The sequence below is a fragment of the Nilaparvata lugens genome, chromosome 1 (genome assembly GCF_014356525.2).
Source record: "Nilaparvata lugens isolate BPH chromosome 1, ASM1435652v1, whole genome shotgun sequence".
In the NCBI taxonomy this organism is placed as follows: Eukaryota; Metazoa; Arthropoda; class Insecta; order Hemiptera; family Delphacidae; genus Nilaparvata; species Nilaparvata lugens.
In genome coordinates, this window is record NC_052504.1 from 22058541 (window position 1) to 22077011 (window position 18471).

At 34.1% G+C, this 18471-nt stretch overlaps 2 protein-coding genes across 2 annotated transcripts; both read right to left on the minus strand.

Moving 5' to 3' along the window:
* Positions 1-1014: 1014 nt before the first annotated feature.
* LOC120352411 lies at positions 1015-7770 on the minus strand. The gene is made up of 2 exons (XM_039433073.1): positions 6503-7770; positions 1015-1203 (listed from the first exon to the last, which is right to left on the minus strand). The coding sequence occupies exons 1-2, from the start codon at positions 7154-7156 to the stop codon at positions 1015-1017; spliced, it is 843 nt and encodes a 280-aa protein (XP_039289007.1). The 5' UTR covers positions 7157-7770.
* A 4209-nt stretch (positions 7771-11979) lies between these two features.
* LOC111045052 (pro-corazonin-like) lies at positions 11980-16301 on the minus strand. The gene is made up of 2 exons (XM_022330357.2): positions 16160-16301; positions 11980-13368 (listed from the first exon to the last, which is right to left on the minus strand). Exon 2 carries the CDS (start codon positions 13359-13361, stop codon positions 13059-13061), a length of 303 nt encoding a protein of 100 aa, XP_022186049.1. The 5' UTR covers positions 13362-13368; positions 16160-16301; the 3' UTR covers positions 11980-13058.
* Between the last annotated feature and the right edge of the window lie 2170 nt (positions 16302-18471).

Sequence of the window (18471 nt, forward strand, 5' to 3'; positions counted from 1 at the left end):
ATTATAGTGAACTAATTCATAAAAAATCAAACTTAGCCTAACACATCAATCAACTTCAAATCAACAATTCAATACATTCATATCTGAATAAGAATTGAATGGAAAAAATTTCAATTATATTGATGAATAAAATTAAACCTACAAAATCTACGAAAGTAATAAAATTGAATCATAATGCAAAAATTAAACATCAAGTCCGAATAGTATTCGAGTAAGCAAAATAATATTGTGGACCTTGAAAATAAGAATAATAATAATAATAATTGAAATAGTTTATCTTCTAATCTGGGAAAATATTTGAATCGATAGCATAAAAGAGTAAATGGATACAATAATAGTGAATAAGTAATTATTATTTGCATAGTTTCCTATATCCTAACCCATTATTTTAATGATTTCATTACATACTACTTTACTAAAACACAATATATTCTTAAAGCTCCTGTGGGTAGTCCACAATTGGAGTACGTTTCGGGACTCTCAGTTGATTTGCTTTCTTCTTAATATAATTTTGAAGACATAAATACAAGAATATAACAGTTATCAGTGTTTGCCAGACAATAATAATATAAATGATCAGTTTATTGTTCACCCCTAAAAAATCAAAGTTATTTGGCATTTCAACATGATGGGAAATGTCTTCTGAGAATGAGTTGTGCTCTTCAAATTTTGAAAAATTCAAGTGCCAATTTTCATTTAAGATTTCTGAAAGGTTTAAGTACTGAGGCAGAGTCTCATGTTTAAAAATTGGGATGCTCAATTTAGATAAATTTGTCCACATGTGAGGAATTAAGTTATTAATAGCTGGAGAAGGATGGGAACGGGAGTCGCAAGGATAAAGAGTGCTTATCAGTACGTCGCCGTTGTCGTCTTGAAGTTCGCAGTTGCAAGGGATGTGGAGTGATAGGGTTCCTGGACTGTTGCTTGGGACCTCAGTTGTTGAGTTTTTACAGCGAATTGTCGTCTTTTTGCCGGTGTTGTGGAATAGGAAGGTGTCTTCTCGTAGGCGAGTGATTAGGGTTTGATTGTCAGTTGCTTTACAATCAATTTGCAGACTTCTCGTAGCTCCGATACGTCTGCTTCTGATGTTAGAAGGTGGAGACAAGTGGCTTGGGTGGCGGAGTTCGACATCTTTTTCCTCGGAATCAAGCAGAGGCCTTTCTGCTTGAACTGGCAATCGTCTTCTTCGTCATCTGACAGGATTTGCAGTTTATTTTCTTCTCTAAGTATCAGGTGATGTTGGGAGGTCAAACGGCAGGTATGACCATTCCAATGAAGCGGGATAGATTGCAGGTGGAATAATGAAATAGTTGAATTTTTCTTCTTTATTGGTATTTTGAGGGTAACCAATAGTTCGTTGTCGGATTTTCTGCAGGATGTTAGTTTCAAGTTTCGAATTTTATCGTTGTCTTTTGTTGATATGGTGAAGTTTCTCTTGTTTATTTTCTTTTCGAGTTCTTGAAGTCGATTGTTTAGGTCTTCTTTTGAAATGACGTGATGAGAAAGTTGTTGATTGTAGCATCTCATGTCGATTTCATTGTAGTTGTTAGATAGAGTCATCATATACATGAAAATAGTAGTCCTCAGTTGTGTTTTCAGTACATTGGTTGTAGTATTCTCTTTCTGAAACTTATTCTGTTGGGTGAATGATTCTTGTCAAAGAATAAGGTCATGCTTCATGTTGTTCAATACTTTCTTCACATTCTCTGCCATGCCGTTCATCTTGCGTGTGTTGTCTATCAATTCGACATGTTCAGCGAGAACGAAGTCTTGAAGATTACTGAGATGAGAAGTGATGTCGGTTTCGGTTTTCACGTATGCGCCCAATTCTTCGTCGGTAGCTACTCCGCAACACCAGTTTAGGATCGCCCCGATCGTATCGATAGAGCGTTCGCGGCGTGGTAGTCGATTTTCGCTCTCAGCTGGAGTGTTGTCGTCATCGCTGCCAATGTAAATGCCGTCTTGTAGTTGTAGAAGTTGCAGCTCCGTTCGATGAATCTGATCAAATACTGCACACTCCGATGGGGAAGGGAAAGGACATGAGTCAATTTTTAAAGGAGTACTCAGAAGGTTCCTCATAACAAATAAAGGATTTGACCTAGGAATACTGAATGTTATTGGAACTGTGGACTCGTAAAATACTACATTGTGAATTTCTTTAAATAGAGCTCCGTGAAAAAGAGATACCGTACAACATATTTCTACAAATGCTAAGGAACAAAGTATTATGGTATTCATTTTAAAAATATTATAACCGTTAGTACTCTATATTAATCTATCAATGAACAGTTCGTATAAGATATCAATTTTATAAACAATAATTACTAGTAAAATCCCCAAAAACCCTACAAATAGATTATGTAAATGGTCAAATTAATAGCTATTTCTTATATTCCAATCGTAATCACCTACTGGAATTGATTATTTCATTAACATCAATACAGATAATATTGTTATTAAAATATACGTTTTCACATAAATAATCTTATAAATAAATAAATTATTATATCAAGAATCATCCGTTTCTGAAAAAGAGAAACATTTTATTACATACGAGTCAAGAAAATAATATTCAAGCATAAATCGTATTTGATGATTTTCAAATAGCATTCATTCATAAACAAAAACGTGAGAACAATTCACATCTTTTAATAATGAATCATCGTTAGAATGTCTAGTAAAATTGTCTATCAGAGCTCAATTATATTTCATTGTTTCATCGAAGTAGAAATCCAATTAATTAATTGATTGATTGAAAACTGCATACTATTGTGATTTGAGAATCATCTTGATATCTAGTCGTGAGAAAATGGATTTGATCGCTTCACAAGTCAATACTGATCTCGCAAACAAAATTCTCTAAAAATTCAGTTGTGAACGCCAAATCGGTATATTAATTTCCATAAGCATTTAGTGGTATTATTTGCGTCGGCGTGTTTACAAGGTTCAGCTAAAATATATCGGGTCGTTAAGTCAACAATCGTTAGAATGTATGAATAGCCCATTGAGCTCTCTAACGGACCGATGTAGTCCATCATGATACTTGAGAAAGGCTTACTATCACACTTGATGGGTGATAAGAAACCTTGAGGCTTCGTAGTAGGGGTTTTTCTCTCTTGGCAATTTTTACATGATCTTACATAATTCGCAATGTTTTCATACATATTTTCCCAATAATATTTCGATGATATTTTCTCATGGGTTTTATAAATGCCGGTATGTCCACCTGTTAAGGAATCATCATGGAATGTTTCAAGGATTTTATTGATAAGAGATCGGGGTACGAGAAGTTTCAATTGATTGGTATGCCCATCAAATTTCTTCAGATAGACAATGTCTTTTTCGATCGTGTATTTTCTCGCCTTTCTAATCGTAGCTGTATCACTATGATTAGGGTTTCGTATTGCATCATATATTTTTCTTATACTCTCATCATTTTTCTGTAAAGTCTTTATGTCTATTTCTTCTATTTCGAATATATTGTAGTTTTCGTCCTTTGTGAGATCAGTTATATCCTTCTCTAGTGGATATCTACTCAGGGCATCAGGTACGTGCATTTGGGCTCCTGGTTTATATTTCAAATCGAACGTGAACTCCGTTAATTTCATAAGTAACTTACTGACTCGAATACTGGGTTTTTTCCAAGTTTTATAGTATTGTAAACTAGCATGATCTGTGTAGATTGTAAACAATCGGCCAATTAAGTATTGTCTGAAATAATTTACACAATACACTATTGATAGAAGTTCAATCTCTCCTACTGCCCAATTTTCTTCATGTTTTGTCAGTTTTCTGGAAACAAAAGCTACTGGATGTAATTTTCCATTGTCATCTGGCTGCGAGATAATGCCCCCTATTCCAACTCGAGAAGCATCTGTGTGTACCACTACCTCCTTATCATTATTAAAATGATGAAGTACGGGTTGTGATAAAAGTTTGCTTTTTATTTCCGAGAATGCGTTCTGCTGATCTTCTTCCCAAGTGATTGGTTATTCTCGTTATTTTTAGATATCAGATTTGTTAAGGGTCTTGCAATTATAGCGTAGTTTTGAATGAATTTTCGGTAAAATCCACTAAGACCAAGAAATGCTCTGACATCTTTGACAGTTTTGGGTATAGGGTATTTTTCGATAGCTTCCAGGTTTCGGAAGCGGGTTGTATCCCTTCCTTTGAGACAGTGTGTCCAAGTACTTTAATTTTTCGGTAGAAGAAGTGACATTTAGATGTATTCAATTTTAGTCCTACGTCTTGCAATCTTTTCAAGGTTTTCTCGAGCTGTTGATATTGCTTATCAAATGATTCTCCATAGCTAATGATATCGTCCAAGTAAATCAAAACTCCTCTATACAAATAATCATTGAATACTTGGTTGATTGCTCGTTGGAAAGCATTTGGAGATGTTCTAAGACCAAAAGGTAGTCTTTTGAACGTGTACAGCCCTTTATGAGTTGCAAATGCTACATATTTTCGACAATCTTCGTGTAATGGCTGTTGGAAAAATGCTTGTCTGATATCTAGGGTGGAAAAGTAATCCGAATTGTCAAGAGAATCAAAAATTGTTTGAAGAAGGGGAAGGGGATATCTATCCGGTAATATTTTCTCGTTCAACATTTTATAGTCTACAACCAATCTGAATCCACCGTCTTTTTTAGTAACTAAAAATGCGGGAGAAGCATAATGACTCTGGGTTTCACAAACTATTCCTGCTTTTATCAATAACTCTACTTGTCTGTCTATTCTGTTCTTTGAGCGATAGGTAATCTGTACGGTGACTTAGCAATGGGTGTGTAATCTGTAAGTTTGAACTTGTATTCGGGTAATTTCGCTTCCTCGAAATCAATTTCGTTTGTTGAAAATAGGTGTTTGTATTTATTGATGAGTCTTTTCGCTTTGGAATTTTGCTCTGGTGTAAGATCTTTATTAATATCTATTTCACAACCCCCTCCATCGAATAGAACAGAGTCTACTAATGAAACAGATTCGTCGTAATTACAAACTTCTCCTTCAATTTCACCAATAATAGTTTCATGCAACAATCTTATATCTTGCCTTCCTAGATTCAAAATTCTAATTTCACTCATGTTTGTTTCAAAATCATCCTCATTCCAAAGCACATGCAATTTTTTATTATGTAATAACGATTCATTTGGAGTAAAATGGGATACTTTGAGCAATTTTTGTGTTAGATTGACTTGACATTCACGTCTTTTTGAGCGGGGATTATTGTTTCAAGAGCACATTTGACGAAATTTACGGGATTGGGTATGCAGACTTCTTTTGTAATATTTGTTTCAGAATCGTTGTGTAATCTATTTAATGTACAAATCCACTCTTTATCCATGTCTAATTCGACTATTTTACCATTATCGGTCATTGAAATGATGTTATTCTCATAATCTAATTTCATTTTATATTTTGAGAAGAAGGAATTTCCAACAATAATATCGGCCTGTAAGTCTTCAGAAATTACTAAATTTACTTCGAATTTCCTGTCATGTATTTGAATTTCACTCGAGATCATTCCTGTGATCGGCATTAATGAACCATTAGCTACCGATAAAGCAATACTACTATTTTTCAAATGTTTTAGATCATCGCTACTTAAAAGATTTTTTTGAACTATGTTTACGTTCGTACCGGTGTCAATGGTAATTGATACATCTTTTCCTTTGAATTTTCCATTAATAGTAAGTACTGGGACTTGAATTCTTCTCTCTTTAGTCAATGATCCATTCATTCCAAGTTCGTGCTGAGCATGCATTTCGGAAGACAATAGCTGTTTGAAGTTGGTTTCACTTTCTATTTCGTTAGAGCAATTAATTTCACTTTCATTTGAGTATAACTGATTATTATTGGCATTGAGAAAAAACTGCCTGACAAATTCTATCGCTTTGGATTGTTCATCTTTCATTGATACAGAAGATATTATATTACATGTGATTTCTTCTTTATCAATTGAATTTGGAGAATAATTATCAAATGGAAAGATCCAAGTTCATATCCGATTCGTCTAGGCTCGGGATCCTGTATTCGAGTTTTTTGATAAGAAAAAACAATCGTCTTTCCAGTGATTATTCCTCTTACAGTATGTACAGAATCTAGTCCTATTAGGGTTGATTGGTGTCCTGTAATTGACTGATGTTGATTGTGTGTAATTATTGTTTGTATAAGGTTGTCTTTGGAAATTGTTCTGATTTGTTTCGTGTGGGAAGACGTTTCCGCTCCTATTTCCAAACTGTCTATTAGGATTAGGATTATGTGATTGTGTGTTTCTGTCGCGATCATTGTAATTATTATTGTTTGAATAAGGTTGTCTTTGGAAGTTGTTCTGATTTGTTTCGTGTGGGGAAAAGTTTCCGCTCCTATTTCCAAACTGTCTATTAGGATTGGGATTTTGTGATTGACCTACATTTCTACTCAAATTTTTCACCACAATACTCAGATCGTTCAATTTCTTCTCTAAAGTATCTACTACATTTATTTTTTGGACAGGCTGTTCGATTGAAGCATTATGCATTCCTAACTTTTTGTCTAGAAGGAAGCGAGATCTTTCATATTTGGCGAGATTTTTCTCTAAATCTTCAACTGATGCATTGTCCATGAAAGCAACATGTTGCAATGCTCCTACGTCTAAGCCTCTCAAAACATATCCTACTATTCTTTTCTCTGACATTTGAGGCTCAAGAATGTGACAAAGTTTTATTATATCTGCTGTGTATTCTGTGTATGTTTCTGTTGGTAATTTGTTTCTGTTTTCGAGTTTTTGTCTGGTTGTCTCTTCATGAACAGGGTCTACAAGTTTACTTTTTAAGTGGCCTACTGCATCAAGAAATGTCGCGTTTTCATTTTTATCCGAAAATATGTCGAAAATTGCCAATGCTGTTTTCTTGAGGTAGAGGGGTAAATACAAGATTTTATCATCCTCATCCCACTTATTTATTTTTGCTGCCCTATTGAAGGTTTTCAACCACTCGTTGAAGTCTTCACTCTTTGTACCCCCATAGCTTTCGGGTTTCGCAAAGGGTCTTTTATCATTCCCTGCCATATTATTTTCTGGAATTAGGATATTTGCTAAGTTATCGGGAGCTACTGTGTCGTAGATGTGTTCTTGATTTCTGCCTAGCTTGCCTACTATTCGCTCGTAATCGGCTAACATAGGGAAGATAATACGATCGCGTTGAGACAGGGACCCTAACTTAAGTAATCGACTTAGAGCATCTCTAGCTCCTGAATCGTGGTCCACATAAATACAAACTTTTTTGCCAAGTCAACAGCGAATCTCAAGTATTCAATATTAACAGATTGAGGGATGTGAATACCTAACTGTTTGCCTAGCTCTAATAATTCTGATTTATCCAGAGATTTTACTTTTAAATCAATAGGTAAACGTAATAATGAAACCTCGAATTCACTAGGTGATTGTTCAGAGTCACTAGAACTAGAGCTACTCATCTCAATATAACAATAATAACAATTATCATATTTACCCTGTACGTTGAGAGAATAGAGGACATAATTATACGAGATCAAACACAGAATATAATAATTATGATAATGACCTGAAATGAAAATGTCAATAGATAATTTGAAGGCTAATCTTGTCAATAATAAACTCTTTCTCATGAGAACGACGCCCAACACCATGTAATGGGGTATTTAAATTTGTAATATATTGGGGTTATATTATGTATGGTATTGTGATGGTATTATAAGGTTGTGAGAACAACCCTAGACATTATGGTAACAATTTATAATAGGGGAATCGCTTGGCTTGCGAGAGGTTAAATTGATCTAACTCTATAACTCATGAGAAAGGAACTATATTTTAAAATAATAAACAAAACAGTTATATTTTGGAGAACTAAGTAATCGATTTAATCAAATTGTAACTCAAAATGAAACTGGAAACTTAAATAAAAATAATATTGAGAAAACTTTTTAAACAAACAATAGAATAATTACAGGATTTGCCTTCAATAAAAAAGATGAATAATATATAATAATAAAATTGATAATATTAGCTCACTGAACTCACTGAACCAGGAAAATGGTGTCTCGGAAAAGAAGGGTAGAGCCGGGCCCGATTATCTGCAGTAGATAGCTCCAGGTCCCGTCCTCGTAACCGACTGACTAGAGCCTCTCATTTTTTCCATAATTTTACTTGTCATGAATTTTCACCGTCGTCAACAATTTATCTATTCATTGTGAAAATTCATGACAAATAATAAAATTATGTAGTTCTATTACACTACGTACACAAACTAGAATGTTTAAACGTTCTAAAGCTTCTTCTATTAATTAGATAGGTATTGTACATTCCATATTATATTGAAACTTATAACAAAAGTTTGTTGACAATAATGTGTCTTCAGCAGTCGAAAGAGTTCCTCTATAGTGAGGTTCACGTTATTATGGCAGTTTTGATCATATTGGCGTAGCTATCCTTGTCTATATCATTCGACAAAGCCGATAGCGTAACGCAACTTTCTAGCTCCGCAACGTTGACATATCGTTTTTAACAATACAGAAATTCTAATGACACCCTGGGTTGGAGAACCCGCTCATGAACTGTTGTATTGTAATCTTTGAAACCAGCAACTTTTTAATTATTATACAGAGTTGTTGGGAACTATTGAAACAGCTGAATATTTCTTTCACAATAATATTTTGACAGTAGGTTACATTGAGGATCTTATTTGAAATGAAAAAGTACTCTTCAAAAATTTCTCCGTCGCTTCAACATCTTTTTCCCTCATATTCGTACACCTGAAAATCAACTTTTTTTTCTTAAATGGGAAGGAAGTCATGTGATACATGAGTTCGATACAGAATTTCAAGAGAAAATCAATGGTGAAAACAGCACAGTGATATCTGTACCCGTATCAGTTTGCTGATGTAAAAGTTGTTGACCGAACGTAGTGAGTATATTTTGACTCTGATTTTCGTTTGTCTGTCTGTAGGCCGCCTATATGTAACGCGATTACGGCCAAACGCGTTGATAGAACTCGATGAGATTTAGCAGGAATATTCCTTTTTCAACTGCGCGTCAATTTATATACTAGGTTTTTGAAATTTTGCATTTCAAGGATACCATGAAAAGAAAAGGAATTCCTCCATACTCTGATATCTATATATATATAAAAGCGAAATGGCACTCACTCACTGACTGACTGACTCACTCACTCACTCACTCACTCGCATAACTAAAAATCTACCGGACCAAAAATGTTCTTATTTGGTAGGTATGTTCAGTTGGCCCTTTAGAGGCGCACTAAGAAATCTTTTGGCAATATTTTAACTCTAAGGGTTGTTTTTAAGGGTTTAAAGTTCGTCTTTTAGCATGTATATTCTTCTTCTCCCAATCTCTTAATTATAATTGAAATTTCCATATCATATGTTACTATAGAACTATAATCTAGATGGAGTACCTCTTCGAAACAGTTGTTAACTGGCAACTAAATTAATGATTTTGTCAGGTTGGCATTAAGTAGAGTTAACTTTGTTAGGTTGGCACCAAGTTGAAGATTTAAATGCATTTATCGCGGAAAAATTGATTGGGCACTGCTACTTCAATCCTGGGAATATTATGTTACTAGCAGTCAGGCTCGCTTCGCTCGCCATATCCGTTTAGCCAGCCGTTTAGTCTGGACCCCCGACTGGATTGTCCTAACATAATTATGATAAAAATTCCCAAATGAAAATGCAGGCGAGCGAAGCGAGCCTGCTGATCTCATTCTTGGACGATCCAGTCGGGGGTCCAGGGGGCGGAGCCCCCTGGCTAGACGGATATGGCGAGCGAAGCGAGCCTGACGGCTAGTCACTGAATATATCATCTACTTTGAAGATAGGATCAATCATACTATAGAATTATTCATAGTCAATCAGCTGACAAGTGAATTGTTCATTGCATGCATTACACAGATGTCTAGCCGTGTCTATTTCAATATTTTTTATGATGCGTGCCCATCAGTATCAATATTCTCACATTTGAAAAACAAATTTAATAGGTGGTTGAAAATAAAATAAAACATGATTAAATGAACTAAATAATGTTGAAGAAATTATAGTACTCTTGATTGAAAAAAATTAATTTAAAAATAGTTGACAAATATTTTTATCAGATGGAAAGATTATCACGGAACTGGATCATAACCGGAAATTATCACATGGGATACAAATTGAAACTTTAACTGAGTTTATTAACATAAGTGAGTTTTTGATCTTGGAGAAAACAAATAACAGTTTTTAAGAGTAAATTATGATTCAACTGTGAATTGTGAATCAACTAGAACAGGTGACATGAGATACTTGTGGATGAGAAAACTGCGTGAGATCTACTGTTTATAGAACTACTAGTAAATTATGTTCTATATTAACCAGCTGAAATCATAATTATGTCAGCGCTTGGATATCTGTCTGTGTGATAGCTTTCAAATAGCCTCAGCTGATGTTATGAATGAATGAAAAGCTGTAGTGATTGCATGCAATGAATTCTTCAGATGACTAAATAACAACATTTTTTTCTCATGCACTTTCAATGTTATTTTTATATCCTGAAAAAGGACGAAGGAGTGAGCGATTTTATTGTCTAACGAACTTACCTGTAAAAATGTTCGTAGAATACGTGTACAAAATTTGAAACTGATTGATCAATTCTTCCTGAAGCTATTGTAGAACATACAAACAGACGGACAACGACTTTGGCCTACAGTGAGTCAAAGGTGACTCGCTAACACTCATTCAATAATTAATTAATAAAATATCTAATCTCAATTATGAACATTTATTATTTTATCATTGAAAATATATTTCCTAGACTAATAAAATATAAATGATTTTCTCAAACAAGAATGAACAGTTAATATTACATCAGATACATCGGTATCAGAATATTCTCTATCCTCTAGAAGGCGGAAAATCGGCAACGCTGTTCTCTTATCTTTCTCCACTGTCATTATAACGTGGGCCTCACTATAAAAACTGCATTTCGCTTGTAATTATCAAGAGTTTTGGTTAGGAGGAAAGATTTATTGGGATTCAATATAATTTTTCAATAAATTCAATATAGTTTTTCAATAATGAAAATATGATTTTCAAATTATATGATTCAATATAATTTTCATATAATGTGTGATGCTTCAATTCCAAAAATCATTATTTTCATAAAAAACGTGCATTCAAAATTAAAGCCGTGTTCACACTGAACAAATGTTCGACAAACATGTTTGTTGAAAAAGTTTGGGCAAATAGTATCATGTTTGACAAACAATGTTTCCCCGTGGCCAGTGTGGACGCGTCACCAAGTGGAAAGAACAGGTTTCTGTTTTACAGCTGTCAACCCTGAAAATGTTTGGAAAAACGGTAATTTTTGTTTGACAAACAATGATTGTCCAAACTTTTCAAAATGTTTGCCCCTGAGCTTCTCAACAAACATGTTTGCCGAACTTGTATGTCGAACATATTTGTTCAGTGTGGACACGGATGGATATTTGTTCAGTGTGTACATATTGATCGAAATGCATTGATTCAATTTTGTACTTAGGAATGAAAATACTCGTTACATTCTACATGTAATTAGGATCCTCATTAACTGCCGAACTTCAATTATTATCCTATCACCTATCAAGTGGCTAAAAAGATCAGAATGTTAACGGATTGAGGGCTAACTTTCAATATTATTGCCAGTTAGGTTATTCGAGCTGAAATTATGTCTACACGTTGGTAAAATTCAAAGAGTTGATTTAAATAATTCAGAACTCAACTTTCCAATGCAACCTATTCAAAAAAACTAGATAGTGTTGAAAATCAGAGCAACGATGCCATTTCAATTGCTGGGCTTTATCAACGTGATACGTGATTCACCCTGACATCGTAAATCATACTCAGCAGAAGTTGCAGATGCAGAATCAAAATATTCGTTGCAGCCCAGTATTCAAGAAACACTTTTCTTTTGATAAGTGAAACAATGAAATATCACACTTTGTATGTTTCAATCAATTTATTCAACAACTACAAATCTAATGAAAGATACTAATTAGTGCGATTTCAAAGCTAACTGACATCATATTCAGTCTTCAAAATCCAATAATACTACAACCGTAGCCTTGTAGGGTAGCTACATTCAGTAGTTACCCTTTATTGACAACCATGAAATAAATCTCCCCTTCTTATTCACAACCAATAAGTTACAGAATAATTGCAGCCAATGTTGAATAATAAGAACCTTGTATATTGAAATCATTAAAGTATCGTTTAGCCTATCAAATTCAACTGAACATTACTCATGTTATTGATTGCTACTATGATGAAGTAAATTGAACGATGTAAAATCGAGATGAAGTAAATCGAGCAATGTAGGCCTACTCATATAATTTATTATATACCGTATAATATAAATATGTAAGAACATAGTAACCGGCTTATCAATAAACTTCTATACCAAGCTCAAAGTAAATAATGACTGCATATTATTTGAGCTCAGTGATATTTTTTTAGCTGTTAAGCTTATAAATGAATTGGAATCAACTACAAATTGAGATCGAATAATTCAATCGTTGATGCATCAATACCACCCATATAGTTGTTCAGCTATAAATTCAAAGCAATGTAATAGATCAATATTGAGAAAGAAATATATTTTTCAATGTATAAATATAAACAAATAATTTAGTCACTGTCGTATCATTACCATAGCTGTTGCAATACAACAAATCAATATAAAGAGACAAATATAGTTTCAATATATAAATATGAACAAATAATGCAGTCACCGACGTATCAAAACCATAGCTGTTGCAATATAATAAATCCATATGGGGAAATAAATATGTTTCAATACATAAATATGAACGAATAATGTAGTCACCGACATATCAATAACATAGCTGTTACAATATAATAAATAAATATGTTTCAATACATAAATATGAACATATAATGTAGTCACCGACGTATCAATACCATAGCTGTTGAGCTACAAATTTAATAGGCTACAATATACACAAATATATGAGAACATCTAATATAAATGATATATTGTGGTGGCAAAATGATTAGTACTATAGCTGTTGAGCGTTAGACTGTTGTGGGGCACAGGAGTGATGCAGACAGGAGAGGGTGCAGGGCGGCTCCAAGTCGGTGCGACCGTCGAACATGGCCCTCAGTCGCTGCAGCTGGCAGTCGATGTCGCGTGCGCGTGCGGCTGCTTGCGCTTGCAGCTGCAGTGGAGTGGGCGGCTGCAGAAGCGCTCGCTTGCGGCCATTGGTCCAGCCGCGCGAGTACTGGAACGTCTGTGCGACGAGCGCGCATACCATGCAGCCCAGCACTAGTAGCAGTGCAGCCGGTAGTCGCGACAACAGCATTGCAACACTGCAACAAAGTGCACCTTGCACGTCAATTGAATAGATTTTTTCCCGGCATTAGATAGTTATCGGTACAATGTAGTATATCAGGCATTGAAATTGAAAGAGACAAAAAATGCACGGGCACACTCTTCAAGTCTAGTTTGTCACTATATTCCGTACAAAATTACTTTGGACTTGGGAGGGATATGCGCAGGGAGAAGGCTAGGGATACAACGGTGGCGAAGTTGCCGTTATGAACCGGCCAGCATTATCTAATTCCTAGTGAGTATTCAAGCGCTCATGTTGAATTTTCCTCTCTGGAAGCATTCAGTCGGCTGACTCTAATCGACAAATTGGCAACTGCACTTCAACCTATGACTATATCCATCACTGTAATTGACTGATCTCCCTCCATTTCTCTGCGCCGTATATTCCTCCAAGTCAGAACTAATTTTGTACGTATAGTCACGTATTTTGGAGTATAGTCACATCACGTCAACAACAGAAACACTGATAGCGAAAATGTTCAATTATTCATACCGCAATGAAAGCAACTCTGAATGGATAATATTGATAGAATGTATAAAGCATATGCAGAGTGGCCCAAAAGTAAATACCATGAGTTGAGGTACATAAAAACGTAAAATAAAAGTACCCTTTCAACATTCATTTTCTATTTTGAATAGACAAATTCTTTGAATAGCCTCGAGGGTGGTATATTATACTTTTGGACCACTCTGCATATGCTTTTGTACGAGGGTAATATTTTTCAACCTCCGATCACATATCATAAAGTCAGGCACAAACAAGGGAAAGGTGGTGATCTTCACAGAGCTTGTCATCCCCACGCAAAATCCTTGTGATCGGTGCGGCCATATCGTCAATTATTGTTGTCAAGTTATTGGTGACCCATGAACATGGCCACCTCATTATAGTCTCCTGACAATTGCTATTTTGCGTAGTGTTATTAGTTTTTGCAAGCAAAATGCTGTATTTCAACATAAATCTACCAAAGAATAATTAAAACTTACACCTACGTAGAAAACGTTATGCGTGAATGGTATCGGAAATTTGAAGACGTAATTTGAAATAATTTCCGGAATCTTTGTTATCTATGACAGATTACAACTTGGCCTCTGTGAGGCTGGTGCAACAAGATTTCAAATTTTTGATCGCATATGGCATTTATTTCTGGTAGACTAACGTACAACACTACTCATACAGTATTAACTAACATTCACAAACTGAATGATTAACGAATTCTTCACGCTGACATCCAATACTGTACTGAATTAAACCGAATGCTTTATCCATAATACAATACAATCTATGATACAATAATTCCATCTGGCAGTCTATTTAATTTCTAGTTGATGACCTCTTGTCTGGTGAATTAGTTAGCGACAGCATAGAAAACTATGCTAATTATCATACCCTTCCATAGCGTATGATGAAATCCAGAAAATACGAATTAGAGAGAGTTTTTGCATACAAAACGGTACGAAATATAGAGGTGAGCCAACCCTCGATTTTACCACGAATTATGGAGGGGTCCGACAAAATTTCTTTATTACGAATTAAAGAGTTTTTTGAAGTTACCGACGAGCTTCCACCACGAATAATATAGAGGTCCGAAATATATAAAATTATAGAGGTCCGAATTATCGGCGTTCTACTGTAACTACATAAATACATACTTACTCATTTCCATTTATTGGATTTTGAATTCGATTGAATTAGGTACAGTATTCAATTCCATACTTTTGATAAGAGAAATTACAGTCACGATTCATAATAACTGATTCACCAATCATTAAATTGCAATTTCATTGCAGAACAAAAAACTGATGTTCAAGTATAAATTGAGAAAATTGGAAGAAATAAAGAGATAACAGAACGAGAATTAAATTTCACCCAAAACTATTTTAATAATATCAAAAATTCAGAAACGGCAATCAATCATTTACATTACTATTGCATAAGAACACCGGTGGCTATTTTACTATTAAAAGCTTAAAAGCAGATTCTTTGTAAGTTTAGAGGAATTTAATTTGGATATAGAAATGAGTTTCTGAAAAAAGTGTCGTCTATCGCTTAAAGAAATCATGAATGAAGCATGGAGGAAAGAATCTCCTCGTCAACGTACGTATGTAGAATAAAACCAATCCAGAAAAAGAGGATATAGATGTAATTAATATAGGTAGGGAATGAATACATTCCTTTAAATTCAAATAGTCTAGCATGACACAGGAGTTCAAATTCAACTATTATTTTTAATCCTGAAAAAACGAAAGAATAATAAAAAACACACAATGACTTTTTTTTAGTCCATCAAATTGAACCCAATTAGAACCGAGATATAAATATATCGAATTTAAACTCCAAGCTACAGTACTGTACCGGTATAACTTCTTGTGCGTACAAGTGGAATTTGAAGTCATTCTACAATAGGCTATTATTCCCATGAAATATTATTGAAACGACCTTTTGTGATGGTTACAATATTAAGCCTTAATGGAATAAGAGTTAGTACAAAATTGTATCACCTTCCATGAATCTGTGATAGGCTATAATAATTTTACAAGTAATATTATAATCTGGTTCATTGATAATATCGATTGTCAGACAAAAATGGCTAGGCCTCATAAGTAGAATGGCGTTATATTCATTTTTATTCTCCGAGTTAAAATTACTTTTGTAATTTAGTTATGAATCACTTTTGGGATTTGAAATTGAATTATCATGGACTATAATCCACCAGAAAGTATTTTCTTCTCTTGCGAGTGAAATCCTGGTAACTGTTGAAGAAGACTCACCTAGCAGATATGAGATGCTTGAGCTGATAATATTGTCGTCCTGATGCGGTTGTATTGAGCTGTGGTCACTGTCTGAGAAGGTGTCAGGACAGCCGGGGTGTTTTATATCATCGCTAAAATCGACCAACAAAAGCTTAATTACCTGAAAGCTTGTTGAGCAGCTTGTAATTATCAGCAGGCACCCTCTCACGCTTCAATAGACCATTGTATTAGCACCCTTGTCTCCTTTCCTGATTCTTTCAACAGCAACCCTGCAAACAACTTTTAATTAAATGTAATTTCTCCTCCTTTCGACCGAGTTTATAAACTTGACACAGGATGCCAACCTCACAAAGGATGTAGAGAAAACACGCCAAAATAAAACTCCAGTATAACTTTGGTCAGTGATACACTCTCAAGTAATTAGTAGCTATACATTACACTGTTTGCTTCGTTCCACTTCTCATAACGAAAAATACACTCGGTTCGTGAGCAACAATAAAAGAAAATTGGTAATCATATTATTCACAGTAGACCCTACTAATGTAAAATTATAGAGAACTATCAAAACGTATCTTGACGGTATGATTTTTTTTTTAATGAAGACTATGTGAGGTGTACAATAGATTCAATTAATATACTATTATTTTAACTATGATCACCATTATTTGATAATAAAACATTCAAATTTTTGTTTTGAAGTGAAATATGATAGCTAGCTCATTCTCCAGAATAAGGTGAATGTAAAAATTATCAGGAGTGATTGCCAACTAAAGTGAGAAAAAATTATTTTTAGCCTCCAAATGATATTCTATTATCATCATTTAGTTCTATCAAGAAATTTTCCATATAAAACTTGTAACTCATTTTAATAATTTCAGAATGATGAATATATATAAACCATTTATATATTAATATACCATGGTGAATGTACTCTTTCAAAATTCAAATAAATTAAGGAAAGTATTGAATTAAGTACAGTTTAGCCTCAACATAGTACCTACATATCGGTATATTTCAAGGAACCGTTCAAAAATGTACTATATCGAGGTTCCACTGTATCAAGAATGACCTGTACGCCAATATAACTATTGTGAATATAATAGGTATTCAATTAGAATACGGAATTAGTAGAAAGAAGTAAATGAATTCTGAAAAATGTATGACCATTATTTCTGAATGTACGAGTAAAAAATCACTAATAATATCCTAATTATATCAGGATATACATAATAATAACATAATACATAATAATTATATTAGGATATACGAGGACTCACCGTAGATAACTTTGACGGCGTCAACTGTCTCAATGCCGTACTAGATAGTTCAGTTAATGAGTGTCAAGGAACCCCTGATTGGGTAACGAATTCAGACAAGGCCAATTTTTCCCTTATTTATAACTTTATAAACAAGTCTTCTGGAAAATGTCCCAAGCCCTACCCCAATTGCTCCCCACAAAATAACTTACTTTACAAAGTTTCAAAGTGCAAGGGTTTTGTTGATCGTCTGCATTTAAGCACTCGAATCAGTTATCAACCTGTATTTGATTTCATTGAGCATAAAATATAATTTCCTATGATTGCTTTTCTAATCATTTTTATGCTAAATAGAGGCGTTTCAGGAGCTATTGCCAACTAAATCAACATAATTTTAGTTCTATCAAAAAAAAAAATCAAATAAAACTTATAACTAATTTTTAAAACTTTAGAATGATGTACATGTCTAATACAGTAATAATCTTTGCTTTTTGAAGTTATTTTAATCCATCCATACCAATCGTCAGTACTTGTGATACAGTACTGAACCAATTTAGTAGGTAGGTACATATTTATTTTCCACTCAAGGAAAGGTTCTAAAAGGATGAAGAAAAACATATCCATTTTCATTAAATAGTTAATATTCATTTTTATTTTATTATATCATGTTTTATGTGTGAAAATGGAAGATAAATTTGATTCGATTCTAATTTGATGAAAGAGGGCTATTCTTTCTTCATCGATAACATATCATAATATATAGACAATTTTCTTCTGACCTTCTGACAAAAGTCTCCACCCCTACTCCTCTTGCCTTCTCCAAAATACCGCTTCAGAGTTTCTTAGAACGTTAATATCCCAGCTCTCAATTCAGTTTTTGCAGAGTAAAGACTGCATAATATTGTTGGCCAATTAATTTTCCTGCTAAATATAGGTAAGCGTTTAGGAGTTCCTGTATTGTAGAATTTTTAGCTTCAATTTCTAATAATTTATTTTTTTCAATCATCAGGGAATTCTATGTTTACAGTTTCAGCAAAAAAGTTTCTAATAAAATATGTAGCTCGTTTCAAGAGC

Bases quoted from the DNA above. Each gene is read 5' to 3' on its own strand.
- LOC120352411 (XM_039433073.1), bottom strand. From the start codon at position 7,156: ATGTTAGCCGATTACGAGCGAATAGTAGGCAAGCTAGGCAGAAATCAA. The intron at 1,204-6,502 runs ATCGAACAGCCT...AATAAACTGCAA, and splicing joins TAGGAATGCATAATGCTTCA to ATCCTGTCAGATGACGAAGA.
- LOC111045052 (XM_022330357.2), bottom strand. From the start codon at position 13,361: ATGCTGTTGTCGCGACTACCGGCTGCACTGCTACTAGTGCTGGGCTGC.